A 22,140-nucleotide genomic window follows, 5' to 3' on the forward strand; every position below is an offset into this window, starting at 1 on the left:
CATATGGGCCCTGGTCAAAAGCAATGGCACACTGTTCACTCATACGGGCCCTGGTCAAAAGTAATGGCACACTGTTCACTCATATGGGCCCTGGTCAAAAGCAATGGCACACTGTTCACTCATATGGGCCCTGGTCAAAAGCAATGGCACACTGTTCACTCATATGGGCCCTGGTCAAAAGCAATGGCACACTGTTCACTTATATGGGCCCTGGTCAAAATCAGTGCACTGTAGGGAATAGGGTTCCATTTGGAACACGAACATTTAGTCCCTCGTTCTGCAGATGAAAGACAGAGAGAGAGAGAGAACAAAATATTTGTCAGTCAGCTTCCAGGGACGGTAGCAGCACTTCAACTATTGGCCTCAGCGTCGTCTTGCGTCAGGCGTTCTGAGCTGGTCTGTTTCCAGGTAGAGGCCTGGTGGGGACCTGGTGGGGGCCTGGTGGTGACCTGGTAGGGGCCTGGTGACCTGGTAGGGACCTGGTAGGGGCCTGGTGGGGGCCTGGTGACCTGGTAGGGGCCTGGTGGGGGCCTGGTGACCTGGTGGGGGCCTGGTGACCTGGTAGGGGCCTGGTGGGGGCCTGGTGACCTGGTAGAGGCCTGGTGGGGGCCTGGTGACCTGGTAGGGGCCTGGTGGGGGCCTGGTGACCTGTTAGGGACATGGTGGGGGCCTGGTGACCTGGTGGGGGCCTGGTGCGGACCTGGTAGAGGCCTGGTGGGGACCTGGTGACCTGGTAGGGGCCTGGTGGGGGCCTGTTGCGGACCTGGTAGAGGCCTGGTAGAGGCCTGGTGGGGGCCTGGTAGAGGCCTGGTGGGGGCCTGGTAGAGGCTTGGTGGGGGCCTGGTGGAGGCTTGGTGAGGGCCTGGTGGAGGCTTGGTGGGGACCTGGTGGGGGCCTGGTAGAGGCTTGGTGGGGGCCTGGTGGAGGCTTGGTGGGGGCCTGGTAGAGGCTTGGTGAGGGCCTGGTGGAGGCTTGGTGAGGGCCTGGTGGGGGCCTGGTAGAGGCTTGGTGGGGGCCTGGTGGAGGCTTGGTGGGAACCTGGTAGAGGCTTGGTGGGAACCTGGTGGGGACCTGGTAGAGGCCTGGTGGAGGCCTGGTGGAGGCCTGGTAGAGGCCTGGTGGGGACCTGGTGGGGGCCTGGTAGAGGCTTGGTGGGGACCTGGTAGAGGCCTGGTGGGGACCTGGTAGAGGCTTGGTGGGGACCTGGTAGAGGCTTGGTGGGGGTCTGGTAGAGGCTTGGTGGGGGCCTGGTAGAGGCCTGGTGGGGGCCTGGTGGGGGCCTGGTAGAGGCTTGGTGGGGTCATATAGCTAAATTGAATAAACAGGGGAGAGATCTAAAACAACGCAGCAGGAGAGTCATCAGCCGGAACACTGTGTCTGTGAGACAGGTTTCTAAATTATGTCCGAAATGGCACCCTATTCCCTTCATAGTGCACTACAGCGCCCTGGTCAAAAGTAGTGCACTAAATAGGGAATAGCATTCCATTTGGGATGCAACCCTTAGTCAAAAGGTCATGCTAAGACAGCCACTGACAAAGTGTTTCTGAACAGTTGGAAGACAGATAGTTAATTATTACACAGATTTCCCCCTCCCGAGTCAGTAGCTATAGCAGTACATTGTAATGTATGTTCACTACCAAGCTGTTTTCAATTAGTTCTGAATCAGAGAGGGAGAGGGAGAGGGCGAGAGAGAGAGAGAGAGAGAGAGAGCAAAAGCGAGAGAGTGAACAAAGCTCTGCTGAAAGGTTGGGTTAGTTCGAGATGGTTGATCTGGAAGGACAGTTGTGTGTGTGTGTGTGTGTGTGTGTGTGTGTGTGTGTGTGTGTGTGTGTGTGTGTGTGTGTGTGTGTGTGTGTGTGTGTGTGTGTGTGTGTGTGTGTGTGTGTGTGTGTGTGTGTGTGTGTGTGTGTGTGTGTGTGTGTGTGTGTGTGTGTGAGAGAGAGAGACATTAAAGGTCAGGGTGACAAATTACCCCCACGGCTACGAGAGACTAGAAATAAGCATGTCTTTGTTAAGTACAATTCCATTTAGGGGCATAATGCAGAGGCCTTAATTTGACCATGAGCTGCATTGTATTGTAGAATGAGAACTTGATCAGGCAGGTCAATACAGGTATTGCTGCTGGTTAAATAGGACGGAGCAGTTCTATTTGTCCCTGTGTTGATAACTCAACTTTAAATATATCTTGTGTGTGTGTGTGTGTGTGTGTGTGTGTGTGTGTGTGTGTGTGTGTGTGTGTGTGTGTGTGTGTGTGTGTGTGTGTGTGCGCGTCTGTGCGTCTGTGTGTCTGTGTTCAGGTATAGAGTTGAGGTTTTGTTAACAAGTTGTATAGATGAGTTCAACTGAAGAAACCTAGCTAGCCGATTGGTGATTTCATAGATTTCTGATAATAGGGTAGAGTACAGATCTAGAATGAGGCTCTATTTCTATGGAGTAGAATATCATGATGAGGCTCTATGGAGTAGAATGCCATGATGAGGCTCTATGGAGTAGAATACCATGATGAGGCTCTATGGAGTAGAATACCATGATGAGGCTCTATGGAGTAGAATACCATGATGAGACTCTATGGAGTAGAATACCATGATGAGACTATTTCTATGGAATAAAATACCATGATGAGGCTCTATGGAGTAGAATACCATGATGAGGCTCTATGGAGTAGAATACCATGATGAGATTCTATTTCTATGGAGTAGAATACCATGATGAGACTCTATTTCTATGGAGTTGAATACCATGATGAGGCTCTATGGAGTAGAATACCATGATGAGGCTCTATGGAGTAGAATACCATGATGAGGCTCTATGGAGTAGAATACCATGAGAATCTATGGAGTAGAATACCATGAGACTCTATGGAGTAGAATACCATGAGACTCTATGGAGTAGAATACCATGATGAGACTCTATGGAGTAGAATACCATGATGAGGCTCTATGGAGTAGAATACCATGATGAGGCTCTATGGAGTAGAATACCATGATGAGGCTCTATGGAGTAGAATACCATGATGAGGCTCTATTTCTATGGAGTTGAATACCATGATGAGGCTCTATGGAGTAGTATACCCTAATGAGACTCTATGGAGTAGAATACCATGATGAGGCTCTATGGAGTAGAATACCATGATGAGACTCTATGGAGTAGAATACCATGATGAGGCTCTATGAAGTAGAATACCATGATGAGACTCTACTGAGTCGAATACCATGATGAGGCTCTATGGAGTAGAATACCATGATGAGGCTCTATGGAGTAGAATACCATGATGAGGCTCTATGGAGTAGAATAACATGATGAGACTCTATGGAGTAGAATACCATGATGAGACTCTATGGAGTAGAATACCATGATGAGGCTCTATGGAGTAGAATACCATGATGAGACTCTATTTCTATGGAGTAGAATACCATGATGAGGCTCTATGGAGTAGAATACCATGATGAGGCTCTATTTCTATGGAGTAGAATACCATGATGAGGCTCTGTTGGCCTCTCTACAATCATCCTCTCTACAATCATCCTCTCTACCATCATATGTTTAACTGTTGGCCCCCCCCTCTCTACAATCATCCTCTCTACCATCATCTGTTTAACTGTTGGCCTCTCTACAATCATCCTCTCTACAATCATCCTCTCTACCATCATCTGTTTAACTGTTGGCCTCTCTACAATCATCCTCTCTACCATCACCTGTTTAACTGTTTTCCTTGTGACGTTATTGTTATTATTTTCTCCTAAACAGGAAGCTGGCTAAGAAACGTAAAGAGACGTTGAGCAGCACTCGACAGGAGATGACGGTGATGGTTAACTCTATGGATAAGAGTTATACGGAGCAGGGGACAAACTGTGACGAGGCCTTGTCCTTCATGGACACACACAGCCAAACCCTCAACACCAGGAGTGAGTGTACCCTCACCCTCAATGGCCGTAGCGAGTGTACCCTCGCCGTCAATGGCAGAAGTAAGTATTCAGGGGTCCAGGTTGCTCTATACATATATAAATATATATTTATATATATATATATATATTTATATATATATATATATATTTATATATATATATATATATTTATATATATATATATATATATATATATATATATTTATATATATATAGAGAGAGAGAGAGAGAGAGAGAGAGAGAGAGAGAGAGAGAGAGAGAGAGAATTATGTTTACAAAAGTGAATTTGGTTTTCCTTATATAAAGTCATTGTAAACGAGTGCATGCAATTTTAGCTATGGCCTCACTGTCTATTCTGAAAATCGTTACTAAATAGTCTGGTAATGATAGCTGTCTGGACTTCTCTCCTTTCTAGTGGTCGCTGGTCAACACATGCAGCCACTTCCCAGCCCTCTTAATCTAATTGACTTAGTGCCCATGAAACTGACTTCAGTACAAGCTACTAAACCTAAAACTCCACACAGTTAATAACAACACATAACCTAAATAACATACAACCCTACAGCACCTATGTCTCTGATTAGATCTAACAGCTCAGTCTGTAGGTAGCTTCTCTCCAGCCCCCTTATAATCTAATGTAGATATATCTAATGTAGACCTGTCTAATGTAGACCTGTCTAATGTAGGACAATTTAATGTAGGCCTGTCTAATGTAGGACAATTTAATGTAGGCCTGTCTAATGTAGGCCTGTCTAATGTAGGGCTATCTAATGTAGATATATCTGATGTTGGGCTATCTAATGTAGATATATCTTATGTAGATATATCTAATGTAGATATATCTAATGTAGACCAATCTAATGTAGATATATCTAATGTAGACCAATCTAATGTAGATATATCTAATGTAGATATATCTAATGTAGACCAGTCTAATGTAGATATATCTAATGTAGGCCTATCTAATGTAGATATATCTAATGTAGACCAATCTAATGTAGATATATCTAATGTAGACCAGTCTAATGTAGATATATCTAATGTAGGCCTATCTAATGTAGATATATCTAATGTAGACCTGTCTAATGCCCATGAACTTGGTTTCAGTACAGTATGTACTGCAGCAACAGCAACCTCACACACCTGAGTTTCTTATTAACTTCTAACACGCTACAATCCTTACGTTGATGTTGACTTCAGTACAATAAGTACAGCTACATGGGTAGCTAATAACAGCATCCTAGCTTGACATCTAACCCTAAATCCCAATAACAACACCCAACCTAAACCTAAAGACCCTACCTTACCTTAGTCTCTGGGTAGATGTGGTGCAGCTGGGGATAGGCCTCAGAGATTACATCTTCCTCCTCCTCCTCCTCCTCCTTCTTCAGTCTGTCTCCCCAGCTCTGCAGGAGACACTTAAGCTTTGACCTCAACTGACTGTCTATTACTGTGGTTGTCCTAAAACTGAAGAAGTCCTCATCCTTCTTATATTGTCTTGTTCACACCCCTCCCTCTTTGTCCAAAGCCTCTGTCCTTATTCCAGTAATGTTGCCCTACAGTCCTTGTCCCTTCTGTCCTAAAGCCTGAGCCCCCTGATTTAAAAATAAATATATATATGTTTATTTCACCTTTATTTAACCAGGTAGGCCAGTTGAGAACAAGTTCTCATTTACTGGCCCACCTGGTTAAATAAAGGTGAAATAAATCAAATAAAAATTTAAAAATCAGGGGGCTCAGGCTTTTGGACAGGAGGGACAAGGATCGTAGGGCAACATTACTGGGATAAAGACTGAGACAACGGTGGACAGAGGCTTTGGACAGAGAGGGAGGGGTGTGAACAAGACAATATTAGAGGGTGTAAATGATGTTGTCCTACTGTCCTCGTCCCTCCTGTCCCAAAGCCTGAGACCCCTAATATTGCCCTCCTGTTCCCAAAACCGGTCCAAAAGCCCCTTCACCTCAGTTGTTGACTCAGTTGTTGGTGTCATTTAGCTGTCTATATTAGCGGCGTTACTCATCCCTTTAACTACATCCTCTGGTCATAGATGGTGTTAGTCATCCCTTTAACTATATCCTCTGGTCCTAGATGGGTTTACTCATCCCTTTAACTACATCCTCTGGTCCTAGATGGTGTTAGTCATCCCTTTAACTACATCCTCTGGTCCTAGATGGTGTTAGTCATCCCTTTAACTACATCCTCTGGTCCTAGATGGTGTTAGTCATCCCTTTAACTACATCCTCTGGTCCTAGATGGTGTTAGTCATCCCTTTAACTACATCCTCTGGTCCTAGATGGTGTTAGTCATCCCTTTAACTATATCCTCTGGTCCTAGATGGGTTTACTCATCCCTTTAACTACATCCTCTGGTCCTAGATGGTGTTAGTCATCCCTTTAACTACATCCTCTGGTCCTAGATGGGTTTACTCATCCCTTTAACTACATCCTCTGGTCCTAGATGGTGTTAGTCATCCCTTTAACTACATCCTCTGGTCCTAGATGGGTTTACTCATCCCTTTAACTACATCCTCTGGTCCTAGATGGGTTTAGTCATCCCTTTAACTACATCCTCTGGTCCTTTATGGTGTTGGTCCTAGATGGTGTTGGTCCTAGATGATCCTAGATGACATGGTGTTGGTGCTAGATGGTGTTGGTCCTAGATGGTGTTGGTCCTAGATGGTGTTGGTCCTAGATGATCCTAGATGACATGGTGTTGGTGCTAGATGGTGTTGGTGCTAGATGGTGTTGGTCCTAGATGGTGTTGGTCCTAGATGGTGTTGGTCCTAGATGGTGTTGGTCCTAGATGGTGTTGGTGCTAGATGGTGTTGGTCCTAGATGGTGTTGGTCCTAGATGACATGGTGTTGGTCCTAGATGGTGTTGGTGCTAGATGACATGGTGTTGGTCCTAGATGGTGTTGGTGCTAGATGGTGTTGGTCCTAGATGGTGTTGGTCCTAGATGATCCTAGATGACATGGTGTTGGTGCTAGATGGTGTTGGTCCTAGATGGTGTTGGTCCTAGATGGTGTTGGTGCTAGATGGTGTTGGTCCTAGATGACATGGTGTTGGTCCTAGATGGTGTTGGTCCTAGATGACATGGTGTTGGTCCTAGATGGTGTTGGTGCTAGATGACATGGTGTTGGTCCTAGATGGTGTTGGTGCTAGATGGTGTTGGTCCTAGATGGTGTTGGTCCTAGATGACATGGTGTTGGTCCTAGATGGTGTTGGTCCTAGATGACATGGTGTTGGTCCTAGATGGTGTTGGTCCTAGATGACATGGTGTTGGTCCTAGATGGTGTTGGTCCTAGATGGTGTTGGTCCTAGATGGTGTTGGTCCTAGATGGTGTTGGTCCTAGATGGTGTTGGTCCTAGATGATCCTAGATGGTGTTGGTCCTAGATGGTGTTGGTCCTAGATGGTGTTGGTCCTAGATGGTGTTGGTCCTAGATGGTGTTGGTCCTAGATGATCCTAGATGGTGTTGGTCCTAGATGGTGTTGGTACTAGATGATCCTAGATGGTGTTGGTCATAGATGGTGTTGGTCATAGTTGGTGTTGGTCATAGTTGGTGTTGGTCCTAGATGGTGTTGGTACTAGATGATCCTAGATGGTGTCGATCCTAGATGGTGTTGGTCATAGTTGGTGTTGGTCATAGTTGGTTCTAGATGGTGTCGGTCCTAGATGGTGTCGGTCCTAGATGGTGTTGGTCCTAGATGACATGGTGTTGGTCCTAAACTTCTACACTAAATTACTACTAAACTGCTAAGATTATATGAGTCACATAAATTATGTTCATGTTAAATGATAATGTTCATGTTAAATGATAATGTTGAGATTCTATATAAATGATGATTGATAATGTTCATGTTCCATGATAATGTTGAGATTCTATATAAATGATGATTGATAATGTTGATGTTCCATGATTATGTTGAGATTCTATATAAATGATGATTGATAATGTTCATGTTCCATGATAATGTTGAGATTCTATATAAATGATGATTGATAATGTTGATGTTCCATGATTATGTTGAGATTCTATATAAATGATGATTGATAATGTTCATGTTCCATGATAATGTTGAGATTCTATATAAACGATGATTGATAATGTTGATGTTCCATGATAATGTTGAGATTCTATATAAATGATAATTGTTTATTTTCTGTCTCCAGCTGCATCTTCCCCCTCGTCCTTCACTCTGAATAAGTCTAATACTCTCAATTCAACACTGCCCAAGTCCTACTACCCAGGTAAACATTTTACACACACACCATTCTGTTACTATAGAGTGTACTCACAGTAGGTAGTCGAGAGTACAAGTCAATGGTTGGAAAATAGCACCTAGCTATTAGCTGGGTTTTTTTGTTTTTTTTGGCATCCCTGCTGACAAGAGTGTTTATATTCTAACCTTTAAACCTAGGGGGTTGTTGTATCAATCATTTTAGTGAAGGTACTAGCAATAATTGTAATTAACATACTCTTTATGAAGGTACTAGCTATAATTGTAGTCAACATACGCTGTATGAAGGTACTAGCTATAATTGTAGTCAACATACGCTGTATGAAGGTACTAGCTATAATTGTGCCGTTCCATATCAACAGTCCACAGTGTCTCTTTGTGTGAGATGTAATACTTTTTATGTCGTCAGCTATAAGCCTGTATTCTTCTGTCTATTCTTCTTCTAGCCTCGGTCTATAATCACATTCACTGTGCTCTGTTATTTAGTTCTTCTCCTTCCTTATCTCCTATTCTTTTATTTACTGCTATTTTCTCTCCTCTTCCTCTTCCTCCAATCTCTGCGCTTGTTTTGGGGGGTTATGACCAGATCCCTTTGTGCCAACTGCTATCTTAGGTGAGACAAATCTTCTTTTACCACTATCCCCATTTCTGCTGTGAGTTTTATTATGGAATTTGCTCTTTAACTTTCTTTTTTTTTTAAGCCTTTATAAAAATATACACACTACCGTTCAAAAGCATATTTTTTGGTACATTTTAAAATAACATCAAATTGATCAGAAATACAGTGTAGACATTGTTCATGTTGTGAATGACTATTGTAGCTGGAAATGGCTAATTTTTTATGGAATATCTACATAGGTGTACAGAGGCCCATTATCAGCAACCATCACTCCTGTGTTCCAATGGCACGTTGTGTTAGCTAATCCAAGTTTCTCATTTTAAAAGTCTAATTGATCATTAGAAAACCCTTTTGCAATTATGTTAGCACTGCTGAAATCTGTTGTTCTGATTAAAGAAGCAATAAAACTGGCCTTCTTTAGACTAGTGGCAACTTCATTAAATAGTACCCGCAAAACACCAGTCTCAATGTCAACAGTGAAGAGGCGACTCCGGGATGCTGGCCTTCTAGGCAGAGTTCCTCTGTCCAGTGTCTGTGATCTTTTGCCCATCTTAATCTTTTATTTTTATTGGCCAGTCTGAGATATGGCTTTTTCTTTTCAACTCTGCCTATAAGGCCAGCATCCCGGAGTCGCCTCTTCACTGTTGACGTTGAGACTGGTGTTTTGGGGGTACTATTTAATGAAGCTGCCAGTTGAGGACTTGTGAGGCGTCTGTTTATCAATCTGCTCTTAATGTACTTGTCCTCTTGCTCAGTTGTGCACCGGGGCCTCCCACGTCTCTTTCTATTCTGGTTAGAGCCAGTTTGCGCTGTTCTGTGAAGGGAGTAGTACACAGCATTGTACGAGATCTTCAGTTTCTTGGCAATTTCTCACAATGAATAGCCTTCATTTCTCAGAACAAGAATAGACTGACAAGTTTCAGAAGAAAGTCCTTTGTTTCTGGCCGTTTTGAGCCTGTAATCGAACCCACAAATGCTGATGCTCCAGACACTCAACTAGTCTAAAGAAGGCCAGTTTTATTGCTTCTTTAATCAGAACAACAGTTTTCAGCTGTGCTAACATAATTGCAAAAGGGTTTTCTAATGATCAATTAGACTTTTAAAATGATAAGCTTGGATTAGCTAACACAACGTGCCATTGGAACACAGGAGTGATGGTTGCTGATAATGGGCCTCTGTACGCCTATGTAGATATTCCATAAAATATCAGCTGTTTCCAGCAACAATAGACATTTACAACATGAACAATGTCTACACTGTATTTCTGATCAATTTGATGTTATTTTCAAATGTACAAAAAACGTAGCTTTTCTTTCAAAAACAAGGACATTTCTAAGTGAACCCAAACTTTTGAACGGTATTCTGTGTATATATATATATATATATATATATATATATATATGAAAAAGAGACTGTGTCCCCTTTAGGTGGTTTTGGTCAGCTCTGTTACTGAAAGTCATCTTCCATACCTGCCTGCTGCTTCCCCCTCCCCTCCTTTCCATCTTCCTTGTCCTCTTCCTCCTCTTTCCTTTCCTCCTCAACCGCCTCTTTCCCCTCCCCTCCTCTTCCTTCTCTTTCCTTTCATCCTCTTCCTCCTCGTTCCCTTCCTCCTGTTCCTCCTCATTCCCTTCCTCCTGTTACTCCTCTTTCCCTTCCTCCTCTTCCTCCTCGTTCCCTTCCTCTTCTTCCTCCTCTTTCCCTTCTTCCTCTTCCTCCCCCCTTTCCTTTCCTCCTCTGCCTCCTCTTTCCCTTCCTCCTCTGCCTCCTCTTTCCCTTCCTTCTCTTCCTCTTTTCCTTCATCCTCTTCATCTTCCTCATCCTCCTCCTCCTCCTCTTCCTCCCTGCATATCTCTGTGGTTTCCCCTGGGCTGAGGCTGGCTTCACTCCATCCCATCTGCATTGCGTGTGCCGTGTGTGTGATGTCACATATACTATGGGTATGATGTCACCTGCGTAACATGTATTACCTCTCATATGCATGGTTAGAGATGTGGACTGGATGTGGGGGGTTGTGTAGGTAGCGCACTCCTACCTATCGCCATGGCCACTGTTACTACAGTTACTTATACAATCACTCTAGTACACTTATATAAACAGAGAGAGAGATCAACCACATATATAAACAGAGAGACATCAACCACTTATATAAACAGAGAGAGAGAGAGAGAGAGAGATCAACCACTTATATAAATAGAGAGATCAACCACTTATATAAATAGAGAGAGAGATCAACCACATATATAAACAGAGAGAGATCAACCACTTATATAAACAGAGAGAGAGAGAGAGAGAGAGAGATCAACCACTTATATAAACAGAGAGAGATCAACCACTTATATAAATAGAGAGAGAGATCAACCACATATATAAACAGAGAGAGATCAACCACATATATAAACAGAGAGACATCAACCACATATATAAACAGAGAGACATCAACCACTTATATAAATAGAGAGAGATCAACCACTTATATAAACAGAGAGAGATCAACCACTTATATAAACAGAGAGAGAGATCAACCACTTATATAAACAGAGAGAGATCAACCACTTATATAAATAGAGAGAGAGATCAACCACTTATATAAACAGAGAGAGATCAACCACATATATAAACAGAGAGAGATCAACCGCATATATAAACAGAGAGAGATCAACCACGTATATAAACAGAGAGAGAGATCAACCACTTATATAAACAGAGAGAGAGAGAGAGATCAACCACTTATATAAACAGAGAGAGAGAGAGATCAACCACGTATATAAACACAGAGAGAGAGAGAGATCAACCACGTATATAAACACAGAGAGAGAGATCAACCACGTATATAAACACAGAGAGAGAGATCAACCACGTATATAAACACAGAGAGAGAGATCAACCACGTATATAAACAGAGAGAGAGAGAGAGATCAACCACTTATATAAACAGAGAGAGATCAACCACTTAGAGAGAGAGAGATCAACCACATATATAAACAGAGAGAGAGATCAACCACGTATATAAACAGAGAGAGAAATCAACCACGTATATAAACAGAGAGAGAGATCAACCACGTATATAAACAGAGAGAGAAATCAACCACGTATATAAACAGAGAGAGAGATCAACCACGTATATAAACACAGAGAGATCAACCACGTATATAAACAGAGAGAGAGAGAGAGAGAGAGATCAACCACTTATATAAACAGAGAGATATCAACCACTTAGAGTGAGAGAGAGAGAGAGAGAGAGAGAGAGAGAGAGAGAGATCAACCACATACAGTGCGTTCAGAAAGTATTCACACCCCTTGACTTTTTCCTGGCCTTGACTTTTTCCTGGCCTACACACAATACCTCATACTATCAACCACAAATGGAAGTAGAAAATATAGATACATAGAAACTTGTCTTACACAGGAGTTTGTTAGTGTCAGTCTAAAACATTTCATATCCCCCCGTTCCTCTCGACACATTACCACCCTCCACCTCCCAACAACAATCCTCTGTTATTCTATGTAACATCTCTCCCTGCCTGCTGTTGGCTAACTGCTCTGATAGCTAGCTGTTTTCTAACTGCTTTGAAAGCTAGCTGTTGGCTAACTGCTCTGATAGCTAGCTGTTGGCTAACTGCTCTGATATCTAGCCGTTGGCTAACTGCTCTGATAGCTAGCTGTTGGCTAACTGCTCTGATAGCTAGCTGTTGGCTAACTGCTCTGATAGCTAGCCGTTGGCTAACTGCTCTGATAGCTAGCTGTTGGCTAACTGCTCTGATAGCTAGCCGTTGGCTAACTGCTCTGATAGCTAGCCGTTGGCTAACTGCTCTGATAGCTAGCCGTTGTCTAACTGCTCTGATAGCTAGCTGTTGTCTAACTGCTCTGATAGCTAGAGCTAGTGACCTACTTGGTGTTGTTGTTTTGCCGCCATGCACTCTTCTGTTTATTCCTCCTCTTCCATGATAAAATAGAATAATAAAACCATTTAGTTTTCTCATGAATTATTAGTAGCCTTTGTTGAAAGAGGGATGGAGGGAGGGGGGTGAGATACGCCTGAAGTATAGGCCTATACACTGAACTGCACCATCTAGAAAAGTAGAGCGCTTGTATTTATTTTTGACTAGCTATAGCTTTTGGGGAAAACATGATAATAACAACAATTATATGTGGGGCAGTAGTGGTAATGAACGACTTGAGGCAAACAAGGACACACACAAATAAGCAACACAACATGGTTTGTTGCAGTTTTTAGATGTTTACCACATATCTCAAGTGAAGCATAAAAAGCATTACTTCTCAACCTCCACAATGCCACTTTTAAGGCTGATTCTAGCCTGATTCTACCATGAAATCAAGATAATGTCTGTCATGGTAACCGTGTTGACAGTTAGCGTTAGCTTCAGAAGTAATGAAGCATGTAGCCATTAGCGCTAGCTGGTTGAGAGCCAAGCAAGGCAGGCTGGCTCGAAAAGGTTATCTGTTTTTAGGAGTGACAGTTTGAGTTAGCATATTGGGAGTTGATTATCATTTAATGTGAGTGATTAGTACAAACCCCACATATCATCTTGTTCATTTCATCGCAGACTTTATTTTGTATCATGTCAACCCTAAATGTATTCAGCACATGATAAACATGTGCCTTTAAAATACTTGAAAATTAGAATCACTGATATTTAAATATGTTTTATATTCTATCCCCTTGAAAGTCATTCTGTCCCCTTGAAAGCCATTCTGTCCCATTTAAATCCATTCTGTCCACTTGAAACCCATTCTGTCCCCTTGAAAGCCATTCTGTCCCATTTAAAGCCATTCTGTCCCCTTGAAACCCATTCTGTCCCCTTGAAACCCATTCTGTCCCCTTGAAAGCCATTCTGTACCCTTAAAACCCATTCTGTCCCCTTGGAAGCCATTCTGTCCCATTGGAAGCCATACTGTCCCCTTGGAAGCCATTCTGTCCCCTTGAAAGCCATTCTGTCCCCTAGGAAAATCCATTCTGTCCCCTTGGAAGCCATTCTGTCCCCTTGAAAGCCATTCTGTCCCCTTGAAAGCCATTCTGTCCCCTTGAAAGCCATTCTGTCCACTTAAAATCCATTATGTTTGTGCTTTGTATTTTAAGTATGTCTTGCCCTGTTGAAATGGCCTGCCATAAATTTCTCAACACAAACAGCAAATAGGCTTTTCTTTGACCAGGCCTTACTGATTAAACAGCAGAAGGCTGTGACTTAACTAACAGTAGCTCTACACACTACCAGTGACTGTGACCTAACTAACAGTAGCTCTACACACTACCAGTGACTGTGACCTAACTAACAGTAGCTCTACACACTACCAGTGACTGTGACTTAACTAACAGTAGCTCTACACAGTACCAGTGACTGTGACTTAACTAACAGTAGCTCTACACAGTACCAGTGACTGTGACCTAACTAACAGTAGCCCTACACACTACCAGTGACTCTAACGGTGCTTATGCTGTTTTGTTGCTTACCCCCTCTCTTCTCCTCTCTTTTCTCTTCTTCCTCTCTTTCTCTTCCCTCTCTCTGTTCTCGTACCTAACCTCTTTATGTATCTCCTATAAAAGTGCCCATAAATGGTAAGTCGCCAGCCCTCCCTGGTCCTGGTCTTGGGCTTGGTTTGGGAAAGGAGGTGGTGTCACAGGAACACACAGATACCAGTGAGAGAGCTGCTACATTGAATATGATTATTATTGTTTTAATTATTATTGCATGGCCAGTGGACATGCTAGCATTTCACTACCATCTGTATGGTATCGTACCTCTTGTTTCCACCTTTGAAGCCGTTAGCCTAGCATGATGCCATCACTGCATTTTCATGTTTTATCTCCCAGATCCTCACTTCCTTGTTTTTTGAGTTGTTTTTGTTTGGTTGTATTGAGCAATGTTGCTTCAGATGGTGCCTGCCTTCCTTAGCCATTGTGTTTTGCTGTAGCCCACATCCTTCAGGTCATGGACATCTTCATCGCATCTCTGCCTCATTCTGCCACAATATGAGAGAGGGGTTGGATTCGGAGGTGTATCAATTTTATTTTATTTTTTTTACAAATTACCGCCTCTTTAATGTATTTATATTAGTGAGCACCTTCGGTACTACTTCTTCTCACAGCGTAGTCACAAAATTAGACCAATCACAACCCCAATGTTGTCCAGTTGATACACAGTTGGAGCTGAGCCTTCTCCTCCTCACCACGTTCACTCATACTGCAACTCTACCATGTCACGGCTATATACCAATATCCACACTAACATACCACTTAGAATGTACGTACACCTGATAGCCTACCTGCTTCAAGTGGTAGTATGCTAGTATGGATATTGGAACCCTGGCCGATATCTATCTATTACCATTATGTCTAGGGCCAGGAGTTACTCCTTGTCAGGGGGAAACTCCCGGTCCTATAGTATGTGACTCACACGATAGCATTATCTATCTAGGCCTGTACGACAGCATTATCTAGGCCTGTACAACAGCCTTATCTAGGCCTGTACGACAGCATTATCTAGGCCTTATGACAGCATTATCTAGGCCTTATGACAGCATTATCTAGGTCTGTACGACAGCCTTATCTAGGCCTGTATGACAGCATTATCTAGGCCTGTGCAACAGAATTATCTAGGCCTTACGACAGCATTACCTAGGCCTTATGTCAACATTGTCTAGGTCTGTATGACAGCATTATCTAGGTTTTATGACAGCATTATCTAGGCCTGTACGACAGCATTATCTAGGCCTGTACGACAGCATTATCTAGGCCTGTACGACAGCATTATCTAGGTCTGTATGACAGCATTATCTATGCCTTATGACAGCATTATCTATGCCTTATGACAGCATTATCTAGGCCTTGTGACAGCATTATCTAGGTTTTATGGCAGCAGTATCTAGGCCTGTATGACAGCATTATCTAGGCCTTACAACCGCATTATCTAGGCATTATGTCAACATTATCTAGGCCTTATGACGGCATTATCTAGGTTTTATGACAGCAGTATCTAGGCCTTACGACAGAATTATCTAGGCCTATGTGAAAGCATTATCTAGGTCTGTATGACAGCATTATCTGGACCTTATGACAGCTTTATGTAGACCATATGACCACTATTATTTAGGCCTTATGACCACCCGTAAAGGTTATCAAGAGTTCACTCACTATCCTGACCTGCTGTACCTTCTCTCCCCTGTCTCTGTGTGTGTTTGTGTGTGCCTGCCTGCCTGCCTGTCTGTCTGCTCTGTCCAGACGACAGCCAGACGATGGGTGGTGGTGGTGGTAGCTGCAGTGACACCAGTAGTCTGGTCCAGTCTCACGGCCACTCCCTGAGAAAGAGAGAGGGGACTGTAGACACGCCCTACCAGACAGGCCAGCTCCACCCTGCTATCAGAGTTGCTGACCTGCTTCAGCACATCACACAGATGAAGTGTGCGGAGGGATACGGCTTCAAGGAGGAGTATGAGGTGAGAGAGAGAACATCACTTTTGACCTTTCAACTTTTCCCTTTGACCTCCTCTCCTTGAATCTCTGTGAGCTCGTTCCAATACTTGTAAAAATGTATCAGTTGTCCTTTATTCAAGTTGGAGTATGAAGCCGGACAAAAAAACTCTTGGAAATACACCCTCACTCCTCGACCCCTCTCAACTGAATCACCATGGCCTTGTTCCATTTATTTGAAACTGTATCCATCCATCTTTCCTTCCTTCATTGAAGTAGTTAGTGATCTAACTTGATTGGACAGGTGAAAGAAACTGTATGAGGTGAGACACGTCCCCTTTTGACCTTTCACCTTGACCTGACTGGATCAATTCCATTTCTCCTTCCATTTCTCCTACATTGTTGTCTGAAGTGTACTCCTCACTGACTCCTACGATTCAGATTCAAGAAATGGACAATACATACTGTAGTTGTCAATATATGGTTCTTTTTTAATGCTTAAATTAGATCCAAATGGTACCCTGGTCCCTTTATGGTGCACTACAGGCCCTATGGGTCTTGGTCAGAAGTAGTGCACTATAAAGGGACTAGGATGCCACTTTAGTTCCCCTGATGGACAATGATGACCAGTTTCTGTTCCTGTGTGTTCACAGTTGCAGATGGTTTTGTTGATTCATCCTGGTCCTTTTCGGTGGTAGACTGCCTCTTCTGCAGTCGTTTTGTTGTCTATCGTTGGGTTGTTGGTAGGCACGAGCACACACGGGGGGGGGGGTGTGTGTGTGTGTGTGTGTGTGTGTGTGTGTGTGTGTGTGTGTGTGTGTGTGTGTGTGTGTGTGTGTGTGTGTGCTCTCACCCGTGTGTGTATTCTGTGTGGAACCACTCAGTGGCGTCCGTCAGGAGGCCTTTGGGAGTTTAAAACTGTGTGCCAAAGCGTCTTTAGTTTGGTGTTTAACTCATTCAAGTCATATTAAAACCCACTGTGAGTGACTGTCTCCCTCTCGTCAGTAGGTCACACCACAGCCTCCTGCTAACCACAGACACAGACGGACAGTTACCTCTCTCTCTCTCTCTCTCTCTCTCTCTCTCTCTCTCTCTCTCTCTCTCTCTCTCTCTCTCTCTCTCTGACACCCAAACTAAAGATCTCTCCTCCTCCGTCGAGTCGAGGAGCAAGGACCATCATTCTCATTTCCTGTCATTAGGCTAGCGGCTGGCTGGGCCTGGCAGAGATCCATCCTGCGTCTCTGTCCCTTAGCAGTCAGAGTGATGACGTGGTGTTAGAACCATTACAATGGTTCCTATCTCACCATGGTCCCCCTCTATCATCTCATCTCCCAGGGATAGGATGGATGGATGGATGGTACAAGCAGGAGTGGTTTCTCTCTCTCTCTCTCTCTGTCCTCGCTCTCTCTCTCTCTCTCTGTCCTCTCTCTCTCTCTCTCTTCTCTCTCTCTCTCTCTCTCTCTCTCTCTCTCTCTCTCTCTCTCTCCTCTCCTCTCCTCTCCTCTCCTCTCCTCTTTCTCTCTCTCCACTCTCTCCTTCCTCTCTCTCTGTCCCATTTCCCCCATCTCGCTCGCTCTGTGTGGGAGACATGTATCAGTAATTAACTCCCTGTTTTCCCCCAGAACAATTTCACTATAATCCTTGACAGTTAAATAACACAGCCTGAGTTTCCCTTGCTCCCTACTGTTATTTTCTGAGGCAGCCTCCCTCCGTAGCTCCCTACCTACAGCAAACATACTGTTCTTTTCCGAGGCAGCCTCCCTCCGTAGCTCCCTACCTGCAGCAAACATACTGTTCTTTTCTGAGGCAGCCTCCCTCCGTAGCTCCCTACCTGCAGCAAACAGACTGTTCTTTTCTGAGGCAGCCTCCCTCCGTAGCTCCCTGCCTGCAGCAGCTGCAGCAAGGCTGTTCTTTTATGGGTCAGCCTCCCTCCGTAGCTCCCTGCCTGCAGCAGCTGCAGCAAGGCTGTTCTTTTATGGGTCAGCCTCCCTCCGTAGCTCCCTACCTGCAGCAGCTGCAGCAAGGCTGTTCTTTTACGGGTCAGCCTCCCTCCGTAGCTCCCTACCTGCAGCAGCTGCAGCAAGGCTGTTCTTTTACGGGTCAGCCTCTCTCCGTAGCTCCCTACCTGCAGCAGCTGCAGCAAGGCTGTTCTTTTACGGGTCAGCCTCCCTCCGTAGCTCCCTACCTGCAGCAGCTGCAGCAAGGCTGTTCTTTTACGGGTCAGCCTCCCTCCGTAGCTCCCTACCTGCAGCAGCTGCAGCAAGGCTGTTCTTTTATGGGTCAGCCTCCCTCCGTAGCTCCCTACCTGCAGCAGCGGGTCTGTTTAGGCACTGGGGGGGGGGGGGATAGAAGCTGTTTCTCTCTGCATCTCGCTGCCCTGAGGGCCTGATCCATTATGGATGAAAGGTGTTTGGGTCCCAGCTCAGCACTGTGGAGACGCAGCAGAGACAGCCACAGAGTCAGTCACATGGCACTGCAACAGTCAGACTGACTTTCCCCCCTCATTACTGTCCTGTCTATCTATTCTAACTGCAGTCCTCTACAGTGCAGACCTTTACTGCTCCTAAAGCCTGGAGATGCTCCACAGAGTCGGTCACAAGGCACAGCGACAGACACACAGTCAGAGAGAGAGAGAGAGAGTTACTGATTGACCCCCCCACTACCTTACTGCTGTTACCATCAGACAGAGAGTTACTGATTGACCTCCCCCCATTACCTTACTGCTGTTACCATCAGACAGAGAGTTACTGATTGACCCCCCATTACCTTACTGCTGTTACCATCAGACAGAGAGTTACTGATTGACCCCCCCCATTACCTACTGGTGTTACCATCAGACAGAGAGTTACTGATTGACCCCCCCCCCCCCCCCCCCATTACCTTACTGCTGTTACCATCAGACAGAGAGTTACTGATTGACCCCCACCATTACTTTACTGGTGTTACCATCAGACAGAGAGTTACTGATTGACCCCCCCCCCCCCCATTACCTTACTGCTGTTACCATCAGACAGAGAGTTACTGATTGACCCCCACCATTACTTTACTGCTGTTACCATCAGACAGAGAGTTACGGATTGACCCCCCCCCCCACAAATTTTATCTATCAATCTTACTCTACCTCAAACCTACAGGACGGACAGGAGGGAAGAGTGGAGGACGACAACATTGTCACTTGGCTAAGAGCGAATCATTTTTTTGTGTTCTTGTTCCAATGCTGTCTTCATATTTATATTCGTATATCAATCTGTCAGGTGAAAATGCCTTTGTAAAACATTTTTTGGAGGGGGGGTGAGATTTGGAGGCCAGTGCATCATTCTATCTAAACTGTTCACTTATATTGTACTGTATCTCTCTCCGACTCCATGCCTTCTTACGTTAATCTATACGTATAACTTTGGATCAGATCAATGAGGTAAGATTATATCTATATATATTTTTTTTTGGTTATTTGTGATTTATTTATTTTTAGATATGTAGAGAATATAATTTGTTTGCATTGTGAAGGGCAGAATGATGGTGGTGGTGCTTGCTGTGTATTGAAATTATGAAACAGACAAAAAAGGTGGATTCCCACATTAGGTCACGTGACTGTGAAACGTTTTATAAATATTTTTTTGGGGGTGGGGGGGACCCTTTTCTCAAGACATTGAGATGTACAGTACGTTACCCAACATTTATAAGGCTTTTGTAAAGCATTCGTAAACGCATACATACTCATGGAAAAATACCAATTGGTTCAAGTTTTGACCAAAAGCATCTTCAAGCCTTACGGCAGCTGACATAACCTGACATAGGTAGACATAACCTGCCTTGAAGTAAAAACCAAGCACCTTCTGAATGTTACATACGATCAGATATTGTACATCGCTATGGGCCGGGTTACCAGACCCAGAATAAAACCTAGTCCAGGACTAAAAATAAAAAATACTTTCAATAGAGTCTGAATTTAACTGCGTTTTTTAATCCAGGAGCAGTCTGTAATCTTAATCTGGAGAATCGGTCCAACAGTATATGTCAGCTAGTATGTTGTATGCATGATGCTAATCAGTGAATGCTGCTTCCTTGTGAAGTGACTTTGTCACTATGTATGCTTTATACATGCTTTATAGAGTCCTGTTTTGATATGTCAACCGTGACAGAGTAAGTATTGCATGCCCGAATTGTTCTGCACGCGTCACTCACTCTGTCAGCACTCTCGTTCTATAGGTTCACTGTAGCGGTTCCCAAAGGTTCTCTGAGGAGGTTCTTAAGGAGACCCCAGAAGAACCCAACAGAACCATTTTACCAGGGCCACGTTCCCCACAGTCTAACCCAACAGAATCATTTTACCAGGGCCACGCTCACCACAGACTAACCCAGCAGAACCATTTTACCAGGGCCACGTTCCCCACAGACTAACCCAACAGAACCATTTTACCAGGGCCACGTTCACCACAGACTAACCCAACAGAACCATTTTACCAGGGCCACGTTCCTCACAGACTAACCCAGCAGAACCATTTTACCAGGGCCACCTTCCTCACAGACTAACCCAACAGAACCATTTTACCAGGGCCACGTTCCCCACAGACTAACCCAGCAGAACCATTTTACCAGGGCCACGTTCCTCACAGACTAACCCAACAGAACCATTTTACCAGGGCCACGTTCCTCACAGACTAACCCAACAGAACCATTTTACCAGGGCCACGTTCCTCACAGTCTAACCCAACAGAATCATTTTACCAGGGCCACGTTCCCCACAGACTAACCCAACAGAACCATTTTACCAGGGCCACGTTCCTCACAGACTAACCCAACAGAACCATTTTACCAGGGCCACGTTCCTCACAGACTAACCCAGCAGAACCATTTTACCAGTGCCACGTTCCTCACAGACTAACCCAACAGAACCATTTTACCAGGGCCACGTTCCCCACAGACTAACCCAGCAGAACCATTTTACCAGGGCCACGTTCCCCACAGACTAACCCAGCAGAACCATTTTACCAGGGCCACGTTCCCCACAGACTAACCGAACAGAACCATTTTACCAGGGCCACGTTCCTCACAGACTAACCCAGCAGAACCATTTTACCAGGGCCACGTTCCCCACAGACTAATCCAGCAGAACCATTTTACCAGGGCCACGTTCCTCACAGACTAACCCAGCAGAACCATTTTACCAGGGCCACGTTCCTCACAGACTAACCCAACAGAACCATCTTGATCATTTTACTTTGTATTTGTTCCTTTTTTTCCCTTTTCCTTAATAATACAGTTTTTTTTAATCTTGAAAAAGAATGTTCCATATGTTTAGGACAATCCTCTCCACTGGAATAATGATATACTAGTATATTATTATTATTTTGTTTTTATGCAGCTCATCTGAAAACCCCACAAATTCATTCTCGTCAACTTGAAGGAGTCTCCTTTCCTTTCCTCAAATTGGGAATTGATGAATTAATACAAGGGGGGAAAGTCACTAAATTATTCCACTTTTCTCTTCTGTTCTCTCTCTGCTTTTTCTTCTTTCATAGCTCTGTGTACTTCCCAGTAACCATACTGCTGTTCTGTTGTCACTTGACTGTGGCCTCCACATAATGAGTGTGTGTTTAAAGTGTTAGCATTCACACTGGTTTTGAGTCCCAAATGGCACCCTATTCCCTTTATAGTGCACTAATTTTGACTACTTTGGCCTTGGTCAAAAGTAGTGCACTATATAGGGAATAGGGTGCCATGGGCTCTGGTCAAAAGTAGTGCACTATATAGGGAATAGGGTGCAATTTAGGGCGTAACCAGTGTTATGATTACTCACACAGACACAGACAGGAACAGGAAGTCAGACAAAGCTGGGTAATTAAAAAGTAGCATATAACTGCAGTGGTACATAATCTCACTGACGCTACTGATGAAGAGGAGGAAGACTACAGCAGCAGCAGAAACACTTTTTGATGTTGTTTCCT

General features: G+C 44.1%; 1 protein-coding gene across 5 annotated transcripts in view; it reads left to right on the forward strand.

Annotated features, from left to right (window-relative positions):
- Nucleotides 1-22,140, forward strand: part of LOC106595545 (receptor-type tyrosine-protein phosphatase mu) — a 716,546-nt gene that overhangs the window by 548,205 nt on the left and 146,201 nt on the right. For all 5 annotated transcript variants that reach the window (XM_045694495.2, XM_045694499.2, XM_045694501.2 and 2 more), the window contains 4 exons: nucleotides 3,748-3,965; nucleotides 8,080-8,157; nucleotides 8,734-8,760; nucleotides 16,004-16,218. In XM_045694495.2, the coding sequence (XP_045550451.1) occupies nucleotides 3,748-3,965; nucleotides 8,080-8,157; nucleotides 8,734-8,760; nucleotides 16,004-16,218 (538 nt within the window). The remainder of the gene's footprint in view (nucleotides 1-3,747; nucleotides 3,966-8,079; nucleotides 8,158-8,733; nucleotides 8,761-16,003; nucleotides 16,219-22,140) is intronic.

Source organism: Salmo salar, chromosome 14 (assembly GCF_965601325.2).
Source record: "Salmo salar chromosome 14, fSalSal1, whole genome shotgun sequence".
In the NCBI taxonomy this organism is placed as follows: domain Eukaryota; kingdom Metazoa; phylum Chordata; class Actinopteri; order Salmoniformes; family Salmonidae; genus Salmo; species Salmo salar.